This window comes from Blennius ocellaris (assembly GCF_963422515.1).
Source record: "Blennius ocellaris genome assembly, contig: SCAFFOLD_89, whole genome shotgun sequence".
Classification (NCBI taxonomy): Eukaryota; Metazoa; Chordata; class Actinopteri; order Blenniiformes; family Blenniidae; genus Blennius; species Blennius ocellaris.
This window is the reverse complement of record NW_027661830.1, coordinates 157,052-179,248: the sequence shown is the minus strand read 5'-3', so window position 1 is coordinate 179,248 and position 22,197 is coordinate 157,052. Positions and strand designations below refer to the sequence as shown.

At 43.9% G+C, this 22,197-nt stretch overlaps 1 protein-coding gene across 1 annotated transcript; it reads right to left on the bottom strand.

The window, feature by feature from the left end:
* Positions 1–5,070: 5,070 nt before the first annotated feature.
* pck2 (phosphoenolpyruvate carboxykinase 2 (mitochondrial)) lies at positions 5,071–19,046 on the bottom strand. Its single transcript, XM_080522298.1, has 11 exons — positions 18,731–19,046; positions 13,098–13,310; positions 12,010–12,194; positions 10,411–10,481; positions 8,955–9,090; positions 8,685–8,872; positions 7,903–8,065; positions 7,548–7,763; positions 6,842–6,979; positions 6,511–6,606; positions 5,071–6,224 (listed from the first exon to the last, which is right to left on the bottom strand). The coding sequence occupies exons 1-11, from the start codon at positions 18,760–18,762 to the stop codon at positions 5,755–5,757; spliced, it is 1,908 nt and encodes a 635-aa protein (XP_080378424.1). The 5' UTR covers positions 18,763–19,046; the 3' UTR covers positions 5,071–5,754.
* Between the last annotated feature and the right edge of the window lie 3,151 nt (positions 19,047–22,197).

Genomic DNA, 22,197 nt, shown 5'->3' with positions numbered 1-22,197 from the left:
TGCTTTGTGGCTAACGCCAGAATAAAGTGCTTTGTGGCTAACGCCAGAATAAAGTGCTTTGTGGCTAACGCCCGAATAAAGTGCTTTGTGGCTAACGCCAGAATAAAGTGCTTTGTGGCTAACGCCAGAATAAAGTGCTTTGTGGCTAACGCCAGAATAAAGTGCTTTGTGGCTAACGCCAGAATAAAGTGCTTTGTGGCTAACGCCAGAATAAAGTGCTTTGTGGCTAACGCCAGAATAAAGTGCGTTGTGGCTAACGCCAGAATAAAGTGCTTTGTGGCTAACGCCAGAATAAAGTGCTTTGTGGCTAACGCCCGAATAAAGTGCGTTGTGGCTAACGCCAGAATAAAGTGCTTTGTGGCAAACGCCCGAATAAAGTGCTTTGTGGCTAACGCCAGAATAAAGTGCTTTGTGGCTAACGCCAGAATAAAGTGCTTTGTGGCTAACGCCAGAATAAAGTGCATTGTGGCTAACGCCAGAATAAAGTGCATTGTGGCTAACGCCAGAATAAAGTGCTTTGTGGCTAACGCCAGAATAAAGTGCTTTGTGGCTAACGCCAGAATAAAGTGCTTTGTGGCTAACGCCAGAATAAAGTGCTTTGTGGCTAACGCCAGAATAAAGTGCTTTGTGGCTAACGCCAGAATAAAGTGCTTTGTGGCTAACGCCAGAATAAAGTGCTTTGTGGCTAACGCCAGAATAAAGTGCTTTGTGGCTAACGCCAGAATAAAGTGCTTTGTGGCTAACGCCAGAATAAAGTGCATTGTGGCTAACGCCAGAATAAAGTGCTTTGTGGCTAACGCCAGAATAAAGTGCGTTGTGGCTAACGCCAGAATAAAGTGCTTTGTGGCTAACGCCCGAATAAAGTGCGTTGTGGCTAACGCCAGAATAAAGTGCTTTGTGGCAAACGCCCGAATAAAGTGCTTTGTGGCTAACGCCCGAATAAAGTGCTTTGTGGCTAACGCCAGAATAAAGTGCTTTGTGGCTAACGCCAGAATAAAGTGCATTGTGGCTAACGCCAGAATAAAGTGCGTTGTGGCTAACGCCAGAATAAAGTGCTTTGTGGCTAACGCCAGAATAAAGTGCTTTGTGGCTAACGCCAGAATAAAGTGCATTGTGGCTAACGCCAGAATAAAGTGCTTTGTGGCTAACGCCAGAATAAAGTGCTTTGTGGCTAACGCCAGAATAAAGTGCTTTGTGGTTAACGCCAGAATAAAGTGCTTTGTGGCTAACGCCAGAATAAAGTGCGTTGCAGTCGTCCAGACAAGAAGAAATAAAAACATGCACGACTTGCTCAAAAAGATTAAAAGATAAAAACGGCTTAACCTTAGATAAAAGTCGAAGATGATAAAAGCCTGATTTTAAAACACCATTGATCTGTTTATCAAATCTAAAATCACTGTCTATGGTGACGCCAAGGCTGGTGACTTTGGGATGCAAATAATTTGAGTGATCCCAAGTCCGTGAGGGCTGATCCAAATACCATCATTTCGGTTTTTCCCTCATTCAGTTTTAAAAGATTCTGGGCCAATCAAGCCTTAATGTCACCTAGACAGAGGAGCAGAGGTGTCAGGGGGCTGTGCTCATTCTTGGCAATAGGCATGTAAATTTGGCAGTCATCTGCATAAAAATGGTAAGACATGCCATGCTTCTTAAAAATCTCTCCAAGTGGGAGGAGATACAAAGCAAAAAGAATGGGTCCCAGGATAGATCCCTGGGGGACTCCACGGTGAAGCGGGGCAGAAGAAGAGGTGGAGTCCCCCAGCCTGACGGAGAAGGACCTCCCCGACAGGTAGGACTTAAACCACTCCAATGCGGTCCCCCTGGTACACCCACGCAATCTCTTAGGCAGTTTAAAAGAATTGTGTGGTCGACTGTGTCAAAAGCAGCCGTGAGGTCTAGAAGCACTAAAATGGCAGAGCCTCCAGAATCAGTCATTAAAAACCTTTAAAAGTGCAGATTCAGGACTGTGCAAAGCTTTGTAACCTGACTGAAACGGGTCTAAGGTGCCATTTGCATCTAAAACAGGTTGCAACTGTGCAAAAACACATTTCTCTAAAATTTTAGACACTAAAGGTAATTTAGAGATTGGACGGTAGTTTGCTAAAACTGCAGGGTCAAGGCCAGGTTTTTTAATCAAAGGCTCTACAACAGCTTTCTTACACAAGGAGGGCACTAAAAAAGCGAGGAGGGACTGGGTCAGTGAGACAGGAGGAAGGTTTTAGTTTAGAAACTATACCTGAGGAGGGACTGGGTCTGTGAGACAGGAGGAAGGTTTTAGTTTAGAAACTATACCTGAGGAGGGACTGGGTCTGTGAGACAGGAGGAAGGTTTTAGTTTAGAAACTATACCTGAGGAGGGACTGGGTCTGTGAGACAGGAGGAAGGTTTTAGTTTAGAAACTATACCTGAGGAGGGACTGGGTCTGTGGGACAGGAGGAAGGTTTTAGTTTAGAAACTATACCTGAGGAGGGACTGGGTCTGTGAGACAGGAGGTTTTAGTTTAGAAACTATACCTGAGGAGGGACTGGGTCTGTGAGACAGGAGGTTTTAGTTTAGAAACTATACCTGAGGAGGGACTGGGTCTGTGAGACAGGAGGTTTTAGTTTAGAAACTATACCTGAGGAGGGACTGGGTCTGTGAGACAGGAGGTTTTAGTTTAGAAACTATACCTGAGGAGGGACTGGGTCTGTGAGACAGGAGGTTTTAGTTTAGAAACTATACCTGAGGAGGGACTGGGTCTGTGGGACAGGAGGAAGGTTTTAGTTTAGAAACTATACCTGAGGAGGGACTGGGTCTGTGGGACAGGAGGAAGGTTTTAGTTTAGAAACTATACCTGAGGAGGGACTGGGTCTGTGAGACAGGAGGAAGGTTTTAGTTTAGAAACTATACCTGAGGAGGGACTGGGTCTGTGGGACAGGAGGAAGGTTTTAGTTTAGAAACTATACCTGAGGAGGGACTGGGTCTGTGGGACAGGAGGAAGGTTTTAGTTTAGAAACTATACCTGAGGAGGGACTGGGTCTGTGAGACAGGAGGAAGGTTTTAGTTTAGAAACTATACCTGAGGAGGGACTGGGTCTGTGAGACAGGAGGAAGGTTTTAGTTTAGAAACTATACCTGAGGAGGGACTGGGTCTGTGGGACAGGAGGAAGGTTTTAGTTTAGAAACTATACCTGAGGAGGGACTGGGTCTGTGAGACAGGAGGAAGGTTTTAGTTTAGAAACTATACCTGAGGAGGGACTGGGTCTGTGAGACAGGAGGAAGGTTTTAGTTTAGAAACTATACCTGAGGAGGGACTGGGTCTGTGGGACAGGAGGAAGGTTTTAGTTTAGAAACTATACCTGAGGAGGGACTGGGTCTGTGAGACAGGAGGAAGGTTTTAGTTTAGAAACTATACCTGAGGAGGGACTGGGTCTGTGAGACAGGAGGAAGGTTTTAGTTTAGAAACTATACCTGAGGAGGGACTGGGTCTGTGGGACAGGAGGAAGGTTTTAGTTTAGAAACTATACCTGAGGAGGGACTGGGTCTGTGAGACAGGAGGAAGGTTTTAGTTTAGAAACTATACCTGAGGAGGGACTGGGTCTGTGGGACAGGAGGAAGGTTTTAGTTTAGAAACTATACCTGAGGAGGGACTGGGTCTGTGGGACAGGAGGAAGGTTTTAGTTTAGAAACTATACCTGAGGAGGGACTGGGTCTGTGGGACAGGAGGAAGGTTTTAGTTTAGAAACTATACCTGAGGAGGGACTGGGTCTGTGGGACAGGAGGAAGGTTTTAGTTTAGAAACTATACCTGAGGAGGGACTGGGTCTGTGGGACAGGAGGAAGGTTTTAGTTTAGAAACTATACCTGAGGAGGGACTGGGTCTGTGAGACAGGAGGAAGGTTTTAGTTTAGAAACTATACCTGAGGAGGGACTGGGTCTGTGGGACAGGAGGAAGGTTTTAGTTTAGAAACTATACCTGAGGAGGGACTGGGTCTGTGAGACAGGAGGAAGGTTTTAGTTTAGAAACTATACCTGAGGAGGGACTGGGTCTGTGGGACAGGAGGAAGGTTTTAGTTTAGAAACTATACCTGTGAGCACAGACAGTGTCACAGACTCAAACTGACAGAAAACAGCTGAGCACTGAGTGGACACAGAACACCACAATGAAGAGGGAGACATGTTGGCCCTAATAGCAGCAACCTTCTCATTAAAAAGGAGAGGAATTGTTCACACGTTTTCTTTGACATCTCCAATGAAGTGGAAGGACTCGGACTAAAAACAGAACCAATAGTTTTAAAAAGAACTCGAGGCTTACTGATATTATCTAAAATCAAGTCTGAGAAATAGTTCGTTTTTTCAGCTTTAACAGCACTCTGATAACTTCTCCAGCACTCTTTAAGAATCTGGTGCGAACCCTCCAATCGATCCTTCTTCCACCTCCGCTCCGCCCTCCGACACTCACGCAGAGCTGCTTGTGTAGTGCCATTGAGCCACGGTTCCTGCTTTGGCTTGGGACAAATGGCTGTAAGTGGAGCAACACTGTCCAGGACTTCAGAGCAGGTGGAAATAAAAGAGTTCATCAATTGCTCCGTGTCCGTAAATGCAGCGGAGTTTAGAAGATCCAGTGCCGATGCAGTGAAAAGAGGAGAAAAAGCAACGGCCGTGTCAAGTTGATTCTTTTCATCATTAAATAGATTTGTAGATAGTGTTCCCTCTCCTGTCTTATTTGATATCATGTTGTGTGGAGCAGGGTTGTAAAAGAATTCCTTCTGGGATCAATAAAGTATTTGTAATCTCATGTCTTTGTTTTTGCAACATTGACTCGAAAATTTCCATTTTTTAATTCATTTGCATTAATAAAGAATTCTAAAAAATCTCTTGTTAAATGTACTCAAATGACAGTGAATTAAACAAAATAGGCATGAAATGTTTCTCTTTAAGTATGATTGATATACATATATAAATAAATATACAATTCACTATTTGTAAACAAATATGGGGGAAAACTCACTTTTTAATACTGAACCAAGTTTCCCTCGTGTGGATTTCTTCATGTGAAAGTTGCAGTAAAAACAAACAAGTCGCTGTTTCTGCAATTGAAACTGTTTATTCATTACACCATAACAAAAACCTTGTCAAACATACACCTTAAAAAAAAAAAAAATTATAATCTCTGTCGCATTTTATTTATTGGTCCATAATCTCACAGTGTGCGTGTGTAAACATCAGCTGGAATCATACAGTTTTATCACAAACATTACTGAAATGGCTGAATTAATAAATGTAGATTCATCCACAAACTTCTCAGCAGCCAAAGGACCTTCATGTAAAAGTCTTATGTTAAAAAGAAATAAGATAAAGAAAGAAAAAATTTCCGATTAAAATGAAAAGGGCGGTTTATGCAAATTTAAAAGTAATTTTTTAAATAGATAAAATGGATCTACACAGTGAGAATTGATGTGTAAACGCAAGCAGCTTGAATACCGTTTTGTGAAAAGGCACCGTGAGGTAGCCATGTTGGCTCCGACCACCATCCGTCCCTGTGTGTTAGTGTCAAGTAATCAAGGTGTGCATCGTCAAGGCACAAGAGAACATTAACGTCCCTGCTGGTGTTTGAAAAAAAAAAAAAATTTATTGAAGCGCCACGTTTTTTTGTCCCTCAATGGGAAAACCAGAGATAATAGCGAGACGTTCCCCTTTCGCCTCATTACACCCGACTCGGACCCGTAGGTGCGTGTGAAGCCCGCCGGCGGCTCCGTTTCCGTCCCTTGCAGGTTCTTACTGGTGGACCCTGTCCTCCAGCGCCTTCAGCTCCGCCCCGATCTGCGGCGGCAGGTCGGCACCCACCTGCTGGGTGAAGTAGGCCCTGAGCTCCTTGGTCTCATTCTGCCAGAAGGCCTTGGGCACGTCGAACAGGGCGCCCATGTCCACCTTGCCGCCCAGGCCCTTGGTGTCGATGGCGCCGTCCGCCGGCAGCCAGCCGATCACGCTCTTGGCGGCCGCCTCGTCGTCCCGCTCGCGGCCGCAGCGCCGGAAGATCCACTCCAGCACGCGGGCGTTCTCCCCGAAGCCGGGCCAGAGGAAGGAGCCGCTCGCCGGGTCCTTCCTGAACCAGTTGACGTGGAAGATCTTGGGGAGCTGAGTCGGCGCCTTTCGGCTCTGCATGCTGAGCCAGTGAGCCAGGTAGTCGCCGAAGTTGTAGCCGAAGAAGGGCCTCATGGCGAAGGGGTCGTGCATGATCGTCTTGCCTGGAGGGACAAAGTGTCAGCGCAAGAAGTCACACTAACACCTTCCCTGTTCTTTCTGCCTCCACAATGTGAAACCGCATCGTTCTGAAACGGCGGAAATGCTAACAAAAATGGCGTTTTTATATTGTGTGCCACCAGCTTGAGCTGTTTTTGTAATGAAACCACACACGCACAGAGAACAAAATAAAAGTGTGTGTAACTACAATGTGACATTTGTAGTCTTGATCAGATCTTCTGAACGTCGTAGTCGAGGCGAGTTCGTTTCCTGCTCCAGCACATTACAAACCTTTGTGCTCGGCGGCCGCCGTGGCCTCAGATCTCATGGCGGCTCCCACGAACACGCCGTGCTGCCAGTTGAAGGACTCGTAGACCAGCGGGACTCCTGACAACGGAAACCATTCATCATGTTTACTGCACTTATTCAACGGGATCAGATGGAATCTGTGCAAAGTGATGCAGGACGTATGACTGCAAGTCTTTATGGAATAAACTTTCAAATATCGAAAAGGAATGAATAAAGCATTTTTCTATTCTATTCTCTTAAAGCTCTGTTTATTCTTTAATATGAATCTAATCCTTTTTGGGGTTTTTTTTGCACTGAAATGAACTGAACCGACCTTCAGGTCTCCTTCCTCCGAAGACGATGGCGTCGATGGGAACGCCCTGCTCGCTCTCCCACAGCGGGTCGATGATGGGACACTGAGCGGCCGGGGCGCAGAAGCGGGAGTTGGGGTGGGCGCAGGTGGTGGAGCTTCCTGTGTGTGGAGACAGGACGTCATGGAAACATGACATAGCAGCAGGCCGCCACCGGGTGGCAGCAGAAACACTGGACATATTCTGTGTGTGTGTCTGTGGGGGGGGGTCGATTCTAAATATGTACAGTATTTTTGTGTGTTTTTTATTGTCCTTTTTCCATTATGTTTTCCTTTACTCTTATTTACATTTCAGCTTTTTCACTTCTTTTTGTAATTAATCTTGTCTGGCTATGCTTGTTTTCCGTATATTATTAATTTGTTGTCATTTTATCTTTAACAAAAAAAAAAAATTGACCCTCCCCTTGTTTGTCTAGTTGTCTTTTATATAGAGAATGTAGTAAGATACTACATAACATGTTGATATTTCATACATGTATAATATTACCTTATATTATATTCTCAATACATCCATTTCTTCCTTCATTTTCCTTATGAGTGTTTTACATAAATTAATTCTGAATATATGTGTGTGTATTATTATTATTATTGTTATTCATTTTCTTCTGCTTCATCCTCGAGCAGCAGCAACTTGCTGGGACTGAAACTGAGGCTGAACCTGGAGGCTCACCGGGCTGCCAGGTCTTTCCGTGCCAGTCGGTGAGCGTGACGCCGGCAGGCGGGGGGGCCAGCCCCTCCCACCACACGCCGCCGTCGCTGGTCTCGCCCACGTTGGTGAAGACGGTGTTTCTGGCGATGGTGGACATGGCGTAGGGGTTGGTCTTGTCGGAGGTGCCCGGAGCCACGCCGAAGAAGCCGTTCTCTGGGTTGATGGCCCGGAGTTTACCTGCAGAGACGGGCTGTGGTCAGAGAGCAGTTTCCATAGAAACGAGAAGCTTCACACCCACAGAGCCCATCGCCAACGTCTGCCAATATACTGACCACGATCCCTCCCTCCCTCTCTCCGTCCCGCCCTCTCTCCTCACCCTGGCTGTCGAACTTCATCCAGGCGATGTCGTCTCCCACACACTCCACCTTCCAGCCGGGCAGCGCCGGCTTCATCATGGCCAGGTTGGTTTTCCCGCAGGCACTGGGGAAGGCGGCCGCCACATAACGTTTTACCCCCTGAGGGTTGGTGATCCCCAGGATCTGAGAGAGAGCGAGAGAGAGAGGGTGAGTACAGAGAGTCTCCAGGTAACAATGTGGCGCCATTCCTCTCAATCATAGGTTACCAGCAGCAACATTTCTGGCGACCTACAATGAAATACAGTAGCGAGTTTAAATCCAACTGTGCATTGCTTTGAAAGACTGAATCTCTGTTTCATGGTTTTTGACGACATCTATAGGCGAGGTCTAGAGATAAGTGGTAATTACAGGTGTGGCCTTTAGGGGCTCAAAGACATAAAACACAGACGAGACAGAACAGTTGTCCAGGTTGATGCTCCTGCTCCTCCTGGGACTTAAGACATGCAACATGTCACCTTATTAAACCGACTAGTATCAGCAGCTTCTGCAGCGCCACCTGGAGCACGCACTCCACCCCTGTAGTGGTTGTTAGGCGACATTGTGGGCCGCAGTTACTTTTTGCATATGTTGGGAATAAATGCCATACTAAGACATTTTCCTGAAGGAAGGCATTTCTGTAGAAGGAACCCAAACTGAAAGAAGACCTGAAAATATTGTGTCTGTACTCGATAAGATTGTGCCTGATCAGCACTTGGTTGTAGCCCGTCTGTACGTTTTCACCTGCTTCAGCCCACTAACCCACCAGCATGTGCTCGGCCAGCCAGCCCTCGTCCTTGGCGATGCGGGAGGCGATGCGGAGTGCGAAGCACTTCTTGCCCAGCAGAGAGTTTCCTCCGTAGCCGCTGCCGAAGGACAGGATCTGCCTGGTGTCCGGCAGGTGGGAGATCAAAACCTTCTCCGGGTTGCAGGGCCACGAGTTGACCAGAGGAGCTGGATGGGGGAAGAAAACCCCAGTTACTCCTGGAATAAGGCAGAATGTGCACCGCCGTGGGTTCGGGCGGTTGAGATGAACCTTTGAGGGGTAAAGGTCGTCCTAAAGTGTGCTGGCAGCGGACAAACTCCTCTCCCTCAGCCAGTTTGTTCAGAACTGGGGTTCCCATGCGGGTCATGATCCCCATACTGGCCACAACGTACGGAGAGTCTGTCACCTGCAGGACAAACACACAAGACAGAAAACTTCATGTGATAACTGTGCCTGACCACTGTCACCATCTCTGGTTCAGAAATGACAGAACCTGCAGAAATAAAACTTTACTTCCAAGGACGGACTCTTATTTACTGTGTGTAACCAGGATATATCAGGATCATGTAATTAATGGAATAAAGGATTAATGTAATAGATTACGAGCAAATGTTATCTTGGATAATGACTTGAATATCCTATTTAAAATTTGCGTGCAACTACATTTTTCACTTTTCTCTTTATTCCATTTAATATGGTTGAAATTATTACATTGGCTATATTACATTTAAATGTATTACATCATTGACTCAATTACCATTACAAAAATGTTATTGGCTTTATTATATTTAAAATGGTTACAATTATGTTATTGGCTTTATTACCATGAAAGATTGTTACAATTCTGTCACGATTGGCTGTACAACATTTAAAAACACTTCATTATGACATTATTGGCTTTATTACATTTATCCCAAATCTAATGTCTCATCAACTGTAATAGAGAAAATCCTCTATAATTTACATTCTGAAATTTAGAAAGTGAGGTCGACCTGAAGGAATGTGATACTGAGGGAAACTGAACACCGGCTGGATCCAATGCAGTTTGCATGCAGGCCGAACAGAGGAGTGCAGGACGCCACTCTAACTCTACTAAATATCATTTTTAAACACGTAGAGAATAAAGGGACGCCTGCAGCAGTTATTTATTGACGTCTACTCTGCTGTTAATACAATCCAGCCCCACATTTTAACCAAACGACTTCTACAGCAGCTTGAAATCTGCAAAAACTTGGTGGAGTTGAGACTTTTTAACTGAAAGATCACAAAGAGTGAGAATAAATGGGGTTCTGTCTGGCCCAGTGTTCTGCTCCACAAAGGTGGCTGCCGTCGCCCCTTTTATTTATCCTTTACACAAACATGTCGGAGCAGACGTGACAACAGAACCATAAACAAGTACGCAGACGACTGTTATTGTCAGCCTCCTGAGGGTGTACGCAGCCACGGCCCAGTTCACCGACTCAGAACATTGAGCTCTCGTCCTGTCCGTCTTGTTTCACTCGACCAGGTATTGTCTGGTTCATCGTGTGTCTTTATTTGTCATGACGTGCAAAGTGATCACAAACCTGTAAAACAAGTCTACCTTCAGGCACCAATAGAGTAACCTTGACCCGTTAATAACCATCAAGTGTTTATTCAGAAATATGTAGAGTCACTTTAATGCCAATACGCAGTAATAAAGCAGCACGAGGGTTCTGATGTATTTGGAGAGGAGGACAAATCGTACCTGGACGCCGTATTTGGATAACGCAGATCCGACTGGACCCATGCTGAAGGGGATGACGTACATGGTCCGACCTGCGGAGGGACGAAGGTGTTCAAGCAGAGAAACACTGAGCCGACTGGCCTCACAAACATTCAGACACCGGATAGTTTCTCTGCTTCGGGGGAAGAAAAAGAAAAATGGTGTTTGAAAATTACTCAGAAAGAATGTTGGCGAGGTTTGACCTTCAGAGAAAAACAGGTTTCAAAACTCTCAGCAGTTTTCAACATGTGGAGCTTCAGATGAGACTTCTTCTAAGATGTACGTCTTTATTTTAAGAAATGACCAATTAATTTTGTTAATTAAAACTCAAATTTGATGTAAAAAAGATGAAACTTTATTTTTTTTTTAAACCTAGAAATTTAAATGTATTATTAATATCATTGTTATGTTCCAATTTATTTTCAAATGATGAGAGAAGATGGTCTTCTGTTTGCTGTTTAACATCTATGAATGCTACACGACATTTTGTTCAGTTCAACAAGAAAATATGAGGAATGTTGTCTTTTTCCATCTATGTTGAACGAGTCGTTTTCAGTCCTTTAAATGTTGATGTAAATCTTAATAGCTTGATATGTTCACAAGCACATTAAATATAAACCTCCATATTTATTCTTTTTACATTTCTTAAGCTTATTTTTCCATCGTTCTTCCCATACAAAAAAGCACATCAGTTGTGCAAAAAAAAAAAAAAAAAAAACTTGGATTTTTTTGTGAAAAACATTTTAAAGTCGTTCCTGTTTAACGCCATGAAGCTTCGCCATACTTTATTGAAGAAAAGTAATTCAGTTTGAACCCATCATTTAAATGAAACATACATTTTCTCAGTTGCTCAGTTTTTCATTTCAGGACATTTTCGGTCCATTTCAGATATATAATGGGTGTGTATTGCGACCAATCGTTACAGTTTGAGGAGAGGAGCATTAAAGTCATTTTCTCTTAAACATGTGACCACACAAACAAAGGCCCCTTTTACACAACAACGTTTCACGTGACGACAACTATTCCGCGCTGTTGCTTGATTTTGTAATAAAACTACACGGGTACTATTCATCTTTAAATCTGGAGTTTAAGTTTCGAAACAGTTTAAATCTATTCAATTAATAAGTTGTGTAAAAGTTCGCAGGAAGCCCCGCCACTTTTTTCAAGCAATGGTGGAGATTAAAAATTGCATAGAGTAGGCAGTGCAAATAAATAAATACATTGATAATGCAACAACAGACTACAACTCCATCACCGGGTAAATAAATACCAGTAATAATAAAAATGTGATAAGAAAAGCGTGAGTCGGATATAAACAACAAAGAATGAAGGTCAAAGGTTAAATATGAGGCCAGGCAGGGATCAGCAGAGTTTTTGGAAAAACCAGTTTGTTTTTTTTTATGTTGAGACGGTGGGGGGTGTTGTCGGCAGCATCTGAAAGTAACTATAAAAGTAACTGGCGATCAAACATGGTTACTTTTAAAAACAAGTAATCAGTAAAGTAACTAAGGGACTTTTTAAAGGAGGAGCAAGTCATCAGAAACAACATTGTATGTGACAAAGTGTGGCTGAAAGACGGACCTGCCATGGAGCCGGGGAATCGCTCCCGCCGCGCCGTCTGCCAGTCCGACTCACTCATCCAGCTCCCCAGCTGGCTCTTGGCGCCGCCGGCCGGGATGGGGACGGTGTCCCTCTGGCTCTTGGTCACGATCACCGTCTTGCTCTCCACTCGAGCCACGTCCTTCGGGTCGGTACGAGCCAACCAGCTTCCGGGCAAAGACGTCGAGACTCCATTTACACAAGAAAACGCTTCCAGTGATGGATTACGTTGTTTTTGCATCGTCGTTTCAGAAATGTTTAACGTTTACATGTAAACGGCAGGAACGCTAAGACTGATGTAATTAGCATGTTGGGGCCACGAGCAGGTGCTGTTTCATAGGCAGAGAGAAAATTCACGATAAACGTTACCAATGGGAGAACACAGACACTCCAGTGGACAGACGACCAAGTTGGATTGTCATTACGGTGGCTGTCAAAATAAAAGTACCAAGTCCAGGACTGGGAGTCATGACACGACGGAGGAAACTTTGTTCAAATTCAGGCCATTTTTGAGGCGGAAATAACATTTGTTTTGTTGTTTTTTAGAATTTCCACTCAAAGTGAGCTCAGACGTGCCTCGAGCACACTTTATGAAAAGAAAAGGTGACGATGTAATGTATATAAATCAAGATGACGATAAAGATTCCAATGTGATCTGAGGCTAAGATGAAAGTAAACATTGAGGACATTGCCAATGTGTGAACAGCTGAGATATGATGACACGACCAATGAGCCTGTAAATGTTTGTAGTGATTCACTTTTTTTTTTTTGTTTACCGGCTGGTTAATATATTTAATATTTTGTTCTTTATTATCTATATGTCTTGTATGGTTGTTAATGTTCCAAAAATCAATACAAAGTGAATGACAAAATTGAAGAAAAAAAATTATATTTGAACTAAGAATTTGCTCAGATGTGAACGATTACCGTTTTCCCAGGTGTGCATGAGCAGTAGCAGCGTTTCTGTTGTCGCACACAGACGCCGAAAACAACAGTTTTGCATTTTCACCCGAGCGCGTTGTTGTATGAGCGGGATCGAAATCACAATAGAGGAGGACATGAAGCCTCACCAGTTGTGGTATTTGGGGAGTCTCTTCACCATCCCTTCCTTCTCCATGCCGGCCAGGATGTTGGCCGTCTCCTCCGGCGTGCCGGTGACCACGTGCACGTTGCTGGGTTTACACTCGTCCGCCGCCCCCTTCACGAAATCCGCCACCGCCGGGGGCAGCGAGGGGATGGAGGCCAGGGAGCGGACCCCGACCCCTGCCCCGACGCCCCCCTGCCTGGAGGAGGACAATCGACATTCAGCAAACACACATAAGACCCTCGGACCGTCGGACATACAGACAAACCGAATGTCTCCCTCGTTCATTCCTGCACAGACGAGTTTTCTGGAAAGACCTGCCCTGCAAGTAGCTCTTTGGTATACAACCTGTACCTCACAGTAAAGAACATCCTGCAGTGGATTCCGCAGACAATTGTTTTTTGTTTTTTTTACACGAACGAAAACCACAAAAATGAAGGCTGGCAGACTGTGAGATGTGCATTTAGGTAGTTAATCAAACAAGACTCGATGTAATCCACCTCTACTTGTCATTTTCATGGTACAAACTGTTAAAAAACATAGAAAACCAAAAGGGTTTCATTGGTTAGACGGCCGGTCGATGAGTCGGTCAATTATTCCATTAGAGAATAATCAGCATTTGGACAAAAGTTGGCAGATTGACGCTGATATTCACTTTTTTCTTTTCCACTAATAAAATGCTGTGAATTTTTCTGCCGTCCTTGTGTGATGTATCCAGTAGAGGGCGCTCAGACTGCTTTCACACTCTCGCCTCCAGTCAGTGGTCAGTTTGTGAAATAAGAAACTCAACAAGTTTCCCATTGCTTACTAGACTGATACGTTAGCTCTTTCTCCCCAATATTGCAACCAGCCTGAAGATTACCAGCCACCAACAGTCCCGGGTGGAGAGTCGCAGGTCCGGCCTGTTCAGACGTTAACATGCGCTTCCAGTGGCAGCGAGTCCACAAGACATGCGTGAACATAGTATGACATCTCTGTGAGGCAGAGCAGCCCGGTGAATCGATGTCTGTTATTTTCAGTCAATAAGTGACTTTACAGGCATAAAAACTTGTCGTCCTGTCCAACGTTCTGCTGGACGCTACAATAGTAACACACTGTAACTTTAATCTGATTACTGGTGTGGAAATAGCAACGTGTTGGATGACTCGTCACTGAAAAAGTCATAAGTCCTTTAATCTGCAGTGAAATGTACATGTTCCGCACCGAAACAAGTTTTTATAGGACATCATAAAAACATACAATTTAGAACATAAATAAAGAGAATAGCACACTATACTTCAATATTATTAATAAAGAAAATTAAGGTACTCAAAAGACAAATATGGGTAGACCAGTGTCAATACTGCAAGTACACAATATGTACAAGGAGAATTGTCAGCTCCGTTTTCTCTGAGGATCAGCAGGCGGACAGCCTGAGGGAAGAAGCTCCTCCAAATGAGAGTAACGCATTGCGAAGTAAATAACGAGTTACCGGTGTCACTGGTCATATGTAAACGTCAGTGTTTTAGGGAGCGTCCACACGAGAATGCCGGTTCACGTAAACGAGTCGGTTTGAGCAGATCATCCACACGAGGCGGCGTTTTAAAACCCCGAAATTCCAAAACCCCATCGAGGCGGTGAGGTGTGGACGGCAAAGACTGCCATCTGTGGGGAAATAAAGATGACCTAATCCCCTGGTTTGGTGAGACACAGCGCCCCCAAAGGCCTGACATATGTACTACATACTCTTAAGCTTCATGTTGAGCCGTGTTCATTGTGACGTGCAGATGGGTTTGGGGTTTTTTTGAGAACTCCTGGGAGAAAAAGATTGTTTTGGCTCATATGGACGAGTACTTAGTTTAAGAAGATGCGCCGGTCTGAGTTACACGGTCTCTAACATTTTCCCAAACAAATCTCTGGGGAAAGCTCAAGGCTGTCCATGCCTGGAGGTCTGCAGAGACACGGTGCCTCACCTGGGCAGAGGATACCATGGTTAGCACAAAACACATGATACAGACAAGTGTAAAGAGTCTCCGTCAGAGCAGTCCATCACCTGAAACACTTTAACATCAGGTCTCAACGGTTCCGAGCTCAATTCCAATAAAAAAAATTGATGTTGCTCCAGGGTGACGGTTAGCGTGAGCCCAGAGCCCAAACTGACTGGTAAATGCATAAAGGGGGGCCTGCCGGGGGGTGGGGGGGGTCGGGCTATTGTTTGTGGGCTGCATGATATTCACAAACACAAACCAGCTGCTCTGCATGTCTGTATGCATGAGCATCTGCTGCATGTGCTCAACAAAGGTGCACACACACAGTGGGGAGGGGATTTGTGTTCTGCATGTGGATGACCTCAGCTCTACCTCCGAACATACATGTGGACTATAACACCCGACGGCCACGGGAGAAGTCCAATAATGGGATAGATTTATTATACGAGCAGTAAAGCACGCGCGCGCACACACACACACACACGCGACTTCATACAAACACACGCATGGATGTGGTATCGCCGTGCAAAGTGCAGGAGCAGCAGGCATGTTAAGGACTTCAAAACGAGAGAGATAACGTGCAAGTCGACGGCGAGGGGGCAAAGAGCTGAGAACAGAGTTCAAACTCCCCGTGTGCAGTGGACCTGCCGCCAGCTTAACTATTAGTGAGGAAGCAAATAGTCACCGAGACGATCCATGGAGACGACCAGCTCACGTACTGCAATAAATAAATATATATATACACACACACATATGTATCATAAATGCAGTGGTCCAGAATGGGACTTCCTGTACAGAGTCTGCATGTTCTGTATTTTCATGGGTTTTCTGCACGTATTCGATTCGTTCCCACAGTGCAAAGAGTTTGAATTTGCCCCGTGAAGGACTGTTCTTCTCCAACACTTGGCTGGGATCGGCTCAACGCCCCTTTAACTCCCAGTTTACTCAATGTTTTCAAGTTGAAACGTGGTTTCAGAAAGGTTTCGAACGTTTTGAAAATGACGTTCACACAGAAATGACCAGGAAAGCAGAACACTGTGTAGTTTTCCTGTGAGGCCACTCGTGGTTGCCGTTAGACTGCTAGTCCTGGTGACTGTCAAAATAAAACTACCAAGTCCCAAACGAATATGGACTGGGAGTCATGACACTCTGGAAGAAACATTCATTCATCTACTGAGCATGTGCAGAAGAACTTTTCACTATGGCCGTGATGCGCATGACCAGTAGCTGCGTTTCAGAAAAGTTGTCTTTCCGCCATTTCCACGGAGACCGAGGCCGTGTCCACACAAGCCAAAACTATCTTTTCTCCCAGTCATTCTTAAAAAATGTCACGTCCGCCGTTGTTGTTGTTGCTAAGCAACTTCTCGGAGAAGGGGTTATCAGGTCGAGAGGTGGGGCGATGACATCATTTTCAGCAAATCTGCGTGGTCGCCGTGCAGGCTGGGTCTGAGTCAGCGCGGTTTCAAAAAGACGCCCGAAACACAACAAAAGTGCTCACCTGAAAGCGTTGCGGTGTAAAGAGGGCCCAAGTTGTATAAAGCGTTATTTTTGCTTCTTTCCACTGATTCAGTACTCGACATTAAATCTGAAAGAAATCAACACAGTCCTCGCAGAATTACAGATGAACTGTTTCAGCTTTCTTCAGAGTCGATACGATCTGATACGTGCTTGGCCTAAAAAGCTGAACAGCTTTACATGTAGAAAATAAAAGCGGTACGACCACCACCCCTCGCAGGGTTGACTTTGCAGACATTGTAAACCATCGCTGGTCAATCTCAACGTAAAGTCCATTTTAATGAAACTTTTGAGCAAAATACAGCGAAATGTGCCAAAAAAAACCCAAAGAGGAAGCTGCTAGTTTGAGTCTCCATGTGAAGTCTTTGTGAGCAGAGTGCCTGTCCCGGGCCGCTTCTCGCCCACGGCCCTTATGTTTGACCACAACGTCTTGGACAAACTACACACACTGCAAGATGCTCTCCCGTACATCAGCCCCATCACGCCGCCAATTACATAATGAGTGGTGTGTAGCTGCACATCGTCTCCAGTGTGACTGGGATTAGCGGAGGATTGGATGGGAAATTCATTAATGGGCGCAGAGGGACGTTGCTTTTCTTCTTCAGACGGCGAGATCAGCAGCTCTGTTGTCTCTTATCTGCATTAGAGAGGCTGAAGCGTTTTGTGACCGTTCCTCGTGCAGTCATACACCCCTCCACGGCGTTATCTCTGCCTCCTGACACCCCCCTGCTCTGCCTGAGGTTCACCAGCAGGCTGCTACTTGAAAACCTGAATGAGGACTGATCCACGCAGAGGACCCAACTTTTTACAAACACACCTCCAAACCAGCGAGCCAATCCTCGATCACCACAGGCCTACACGCCCCAACCCCGCCTCCCCCCCCCCCCCCCCAGATCCTGGTGGATAGCCTCTCTCGGGGCAGAGTCTACTTTATGAAACAAGCTGCAGAAAAAACATGCACACGTGCTTCATACATCACACATGCTCTCATGGTACACAAAGTTCTCTTAGGGAAGCCAAAACCCAGCTCTGGACATCCTGTGAAGCTCTCAGCCATTAACCATTGAATACAAACAGAATGAGTCTCCAGCACACACACTTACATGCATCCTTAATGGCTGAAAGAAAAGTACACACACACACACACACACACACATTAGAGTAGTGCTCACTTTGACTGCAGTCATGTGGCCTCAGCATAAAGCCTGAAGGGGTGAAAGTAGGCAAATAAATACACTATCGACCTGAAGACAGACTTCATTCATGAAGGGAACAAGAAAAACACAGTTCTGCCACAGTGAGTGCAGACGAGAGCCGGAGAGCAAGTCCAACAAGTTTGACAGCGCAAGAAGCTTTCACAATTTCTGGTAACAGTTATTAAAAATCAGCTTATGAGCCTCCTACAGTGTGTCAGCTCTAAAACTGGCCCTCTCATTACGAGTTGAGCAAGAAATAATTTAAGTGTTTGCAGTTTTGTGTTGTGACATTAAACCAAAAAACCAAACAGGATAGCCTGTACTTAAAGCAGAAGGAAGCACTTTTATGAGCAATTATAGCAGTTAAATTCATTTTTAATGTCATAGGAGGCAATTTTATCATAAACATAAAGTATACAATGTGTTAAATGATCGAGAAGAAGCAATTGGTCTGCATTTGCAGACACTTTTCTGGAACTTCAAGTAAAGAAAATTCTTTTCTAAACAATGGGGTATACATTTATGGTCAATGTAATCTGAATCACGCACTGCATTGTATTTTAGACAGTTTGGGGGGGGGGGGGTTATGTCTGGGATCCACTAAATTATCTGGTTACAGGCTGGAAAAATGTATATTAATCTGTATTTCTTAAAAACAAAGTAACAGAAATAATTAATTCTTCTCTATACCCATCTGCGTTTGTAAGCTGACTGAACCTTAAGAAAATTATTATTTGCCATATAAAAGTGTAAAAATATGCATTAGGTTCCCTATATTGTGTTTTAAAGTATTTTTTTAATCTCAAGATAACAAAATCAGTGTCAGTGACTCAAACAGTTTTTCTTAAATGAAGTCGAAATATAGCTCATAAATATAACTAAAAAATGAGAAATAACCTTGCTGGGAGCATTTAAGTTAAAAGGAAAAATCGGTTACTCACCTTCGTATGACTCCCAGTAAAAGACACGACATGTTTGGTAGAAATAAGTTATGAAAGTGTGTAAAAAAAAAGAAAGAAAAAAAGGTGATCTGATGGGTGAAGGCTGAGGAGGAGAAGCGAAGAGCTGCTGCTACAGCTGATCCAGGCTCATATCTGAGCTGCGGTGAGGAGACCTTGCACTTTGCTCCGAGAGGAACATCCACTCAGGGGGAAAGAAAAAAGAAAAAAAAAGGTCTGGTCACCAGTAAACCTGGACGATAAGAGCCAAACGTCCTGTCGGTCACTTGTGCCTGCGGGCTGAGTCCATGCTGTCTGATTTCTGGGCTGGATGATGCAAGTTTTGGAGGATTTCCTGCAGCGCTCAGCCGGAGCGCAGCGACGCTCCCGGAACTGGAAGAGACGCACGGAGTGGAGAGAGAGAGAGAGAGAGAGAGAGAGAGCAGAGGTTTCATGTTACATGACGAGGAAAGACGCTCAAGCTGCTTTAAATCACCGTTAATTCACCTTCTTTTTTCCACTGTTTTAAACTTTGAAATCCATATATTACTTTATTAGATCTGGAAAAGACGCACGGGAACGGAGTGAAAAGAGACGCAGGGTCGGAAAGTAAAGCTTTCAGATTAAATGTAAAACAAAGAAAATAACTCAAATCATCTTTAATTTGCATTATTTTCTCTTTGATTTTTACTGTTTTGAACTTTTAATTCTATCCATTATTGAACCAGATCCGGAAAAAAACAACGCATGGAGCCGAGGCAGGAAGTAAACATTTCACATTACAAGAAAGAAAAAACACTCAAACTGTCTTTAAATCTCTAATCTAAAACCTCTACGTAACAAATGATACACATACTGGTCAAAAAATGTAGCTGGAAGGAGGTAATGCAAATCAAACACACCTGTTTACCTTCTGTGTGGCCACGTGACCTGAATGAGCCAATGAGGCAGGGGAGGGTTCATAAGGTTTAAGCCCCCACCCCACCCCCAACACACACATGCACACACACATACTCGACATGAGTAGAAGAGAAAGTCCCTCCCCTGCAGAATGCTTTGTGAACGTCACACAAATACATCTACATTATTCACACACACACACACACACACACACACACACACACACACACACAATGTTGATCTAAATCAACACAAAAAATCTGAGGTACAACATTTTTTTAAAGAAAAGTATTTATTCTAATATAATAATGATTAATTTTATAAAATTAATTATGTAGAATAAACTCATGATTCAGAATTTTTATATACTAAATATTTACATTTCTTTCCATATATTTTAGAATTTACATACATACACAGATATATATTGAAGAATGTCTTCTAAAATCAACTATCATTATTAATTCAGACTCTTCAGATTTCTTGTTACAAAAGAAAATATGGTCAAGGATAGATAGATAGATAGATAGATATATAGAGAGAGAGGGAGAGAGAGAGAGAGAGAGAGCAAGATAGAGAGAGAGAGAGAGACAGACAGACAGACAGCTAGATAGATAGAGAGAGAGAGCGAGAGAGAGAGAGAGAGAGAAAGTTCAGCTCATTTCATGCACATTTCAAAAGAGAGCTGGACAATGAATTCAGTCACTTTTTAGAGACTCAGTGGACTGGATTAAAATGTGCTGCTGCCATTACATCAAATATAATTTCATTGTTGTGTATTTCAGAGTCATTGCATGGACAGTTTACAAATTGTCTCAAAAACTGGATTGGTTGCTTGTGAAGACCCAGTTTTTACGGGATTACTCAGAGCAGATGTAATCATCACTTTTATTAGTTAGTCTGATAAACCCGTTTGTGTGTGTGTGTGTGTGTGTGTGTGTGTGTGTGTGTGTGTGTGTGTGTGTGTGTGTGTGTGTGTGTGTGTGTGTGTGTGTGTGTGTTGGGGGGGGGGGGGGGGGGGTTACAGAAGATTACACTGGTCAGAGATAAACTGAGTTCCCAGTTAAACTTCAGCCTTTGCAGTGTCATGATCTTTGCAGACTCCGCAGGAGACCAAAGAGGCCTCCGCATACACACACACACACACACACACACACACACACACACACACACACACACACACACACACACACACACACACAGAGTCATTATGAATGAACATGTGTGCCGTATTTGCAGAACTTATGAAAAGAAACTTTCAGAAATGCTGAAAACGGTTTTTAAAAAAAAGAAGAAGAAAAAGAAAAAACCCACAAGAAGCCGTTGAAGTTGGGTCGTACTCTATTTCCACATTTACCCACGTGGGATGTATGAAGTCTTTGTTCTGCTGTCAAGCTGATAGATTTAAAGTATAGCCCGGTGTAACGAGGCCCGTTTACCGACTAAAGGTCACAAAAGCAGATCAATCATTTGTTAATTGATATTAAGTCTCATCCTCATATGAAAGTTTTCAATTAAGCTTCTGGAAACACAACATTGAACATAAATCCACCAAAAAAGGAGGTGAAATGTGTGTCTGAGTAATAATTAACATTGTTCAGTGAGAAATGTTGTCAATAGATTGAGACTTTGGCCTTTTGAAATGGATGTTTTTTCATGAAAACTCAGTTATCTGTTGTTTAACCACATGAAGCCTCTAATCAGCTCAACATACACTTTGCAAAACCACTTTTTAAAACAGATTTCATTTGAGTCTTCATGCCGCAAAATACACATTCCAACGTTCCAATTCAGTAGATATATATATTTCAATCTGCAAAAGTACTCAAATTCTTGTAAAAGTAAAAATATTGATTCTGAAATTCACTCAAGTACTAGAAGAGAAAATAAATTTTTTATTTCATGTACTTTTTTCTTGAATATTTGTACACATTTTGCCGTAAATGATCATGAATAAATCTACATTGAAACTCTTTTTTACAGCTGAAAAAAGTATTCAGTCTCACTATAGTTGCTTCGATCCTTCAATTGCACATTGGGCCACGAGTGGGTGCTGTTGTTTCTTTTTGCACCAGGAACACATGTATTCAGAGAACAACACACTATGAATGCTAGAGGAGTCATATCATCCTGCTTTTCAACACTTTCACATGGTCTCGTTGGTCCAAAAACATTGAATTCAAACTTTATTTGCCCAAATCCATCTTTTCCTTGATTTTCCTCCATTAGAATATCAGATCATAGGAGCTGCATTCAGAATCTGCTGTGTCTGTGTGAGCTGGACTGGCTCCGCCCACACATGCCCATCTTGAGAAGAGGAGGAAGTACTTCCTCTCGTGGTGCCATGTGCCAGAGCAGAGCTGCCTGATTGTGGGAGGAGTCAAACGTTAGGAGCCTACCTTGATTGTGATTGGCTAAACCCCTGATGACACTATATAGGGTTTGATTTCTGATTGGCTGCTTGGAGCAACACACTTTTTAAAACCTGGAACAAGCCAGGGAGAGAGAGGACACACTTTCTACACTTCGGGGGCGTCGTTCCAGGTGTGGAGACGATTAGTACTGCTGGA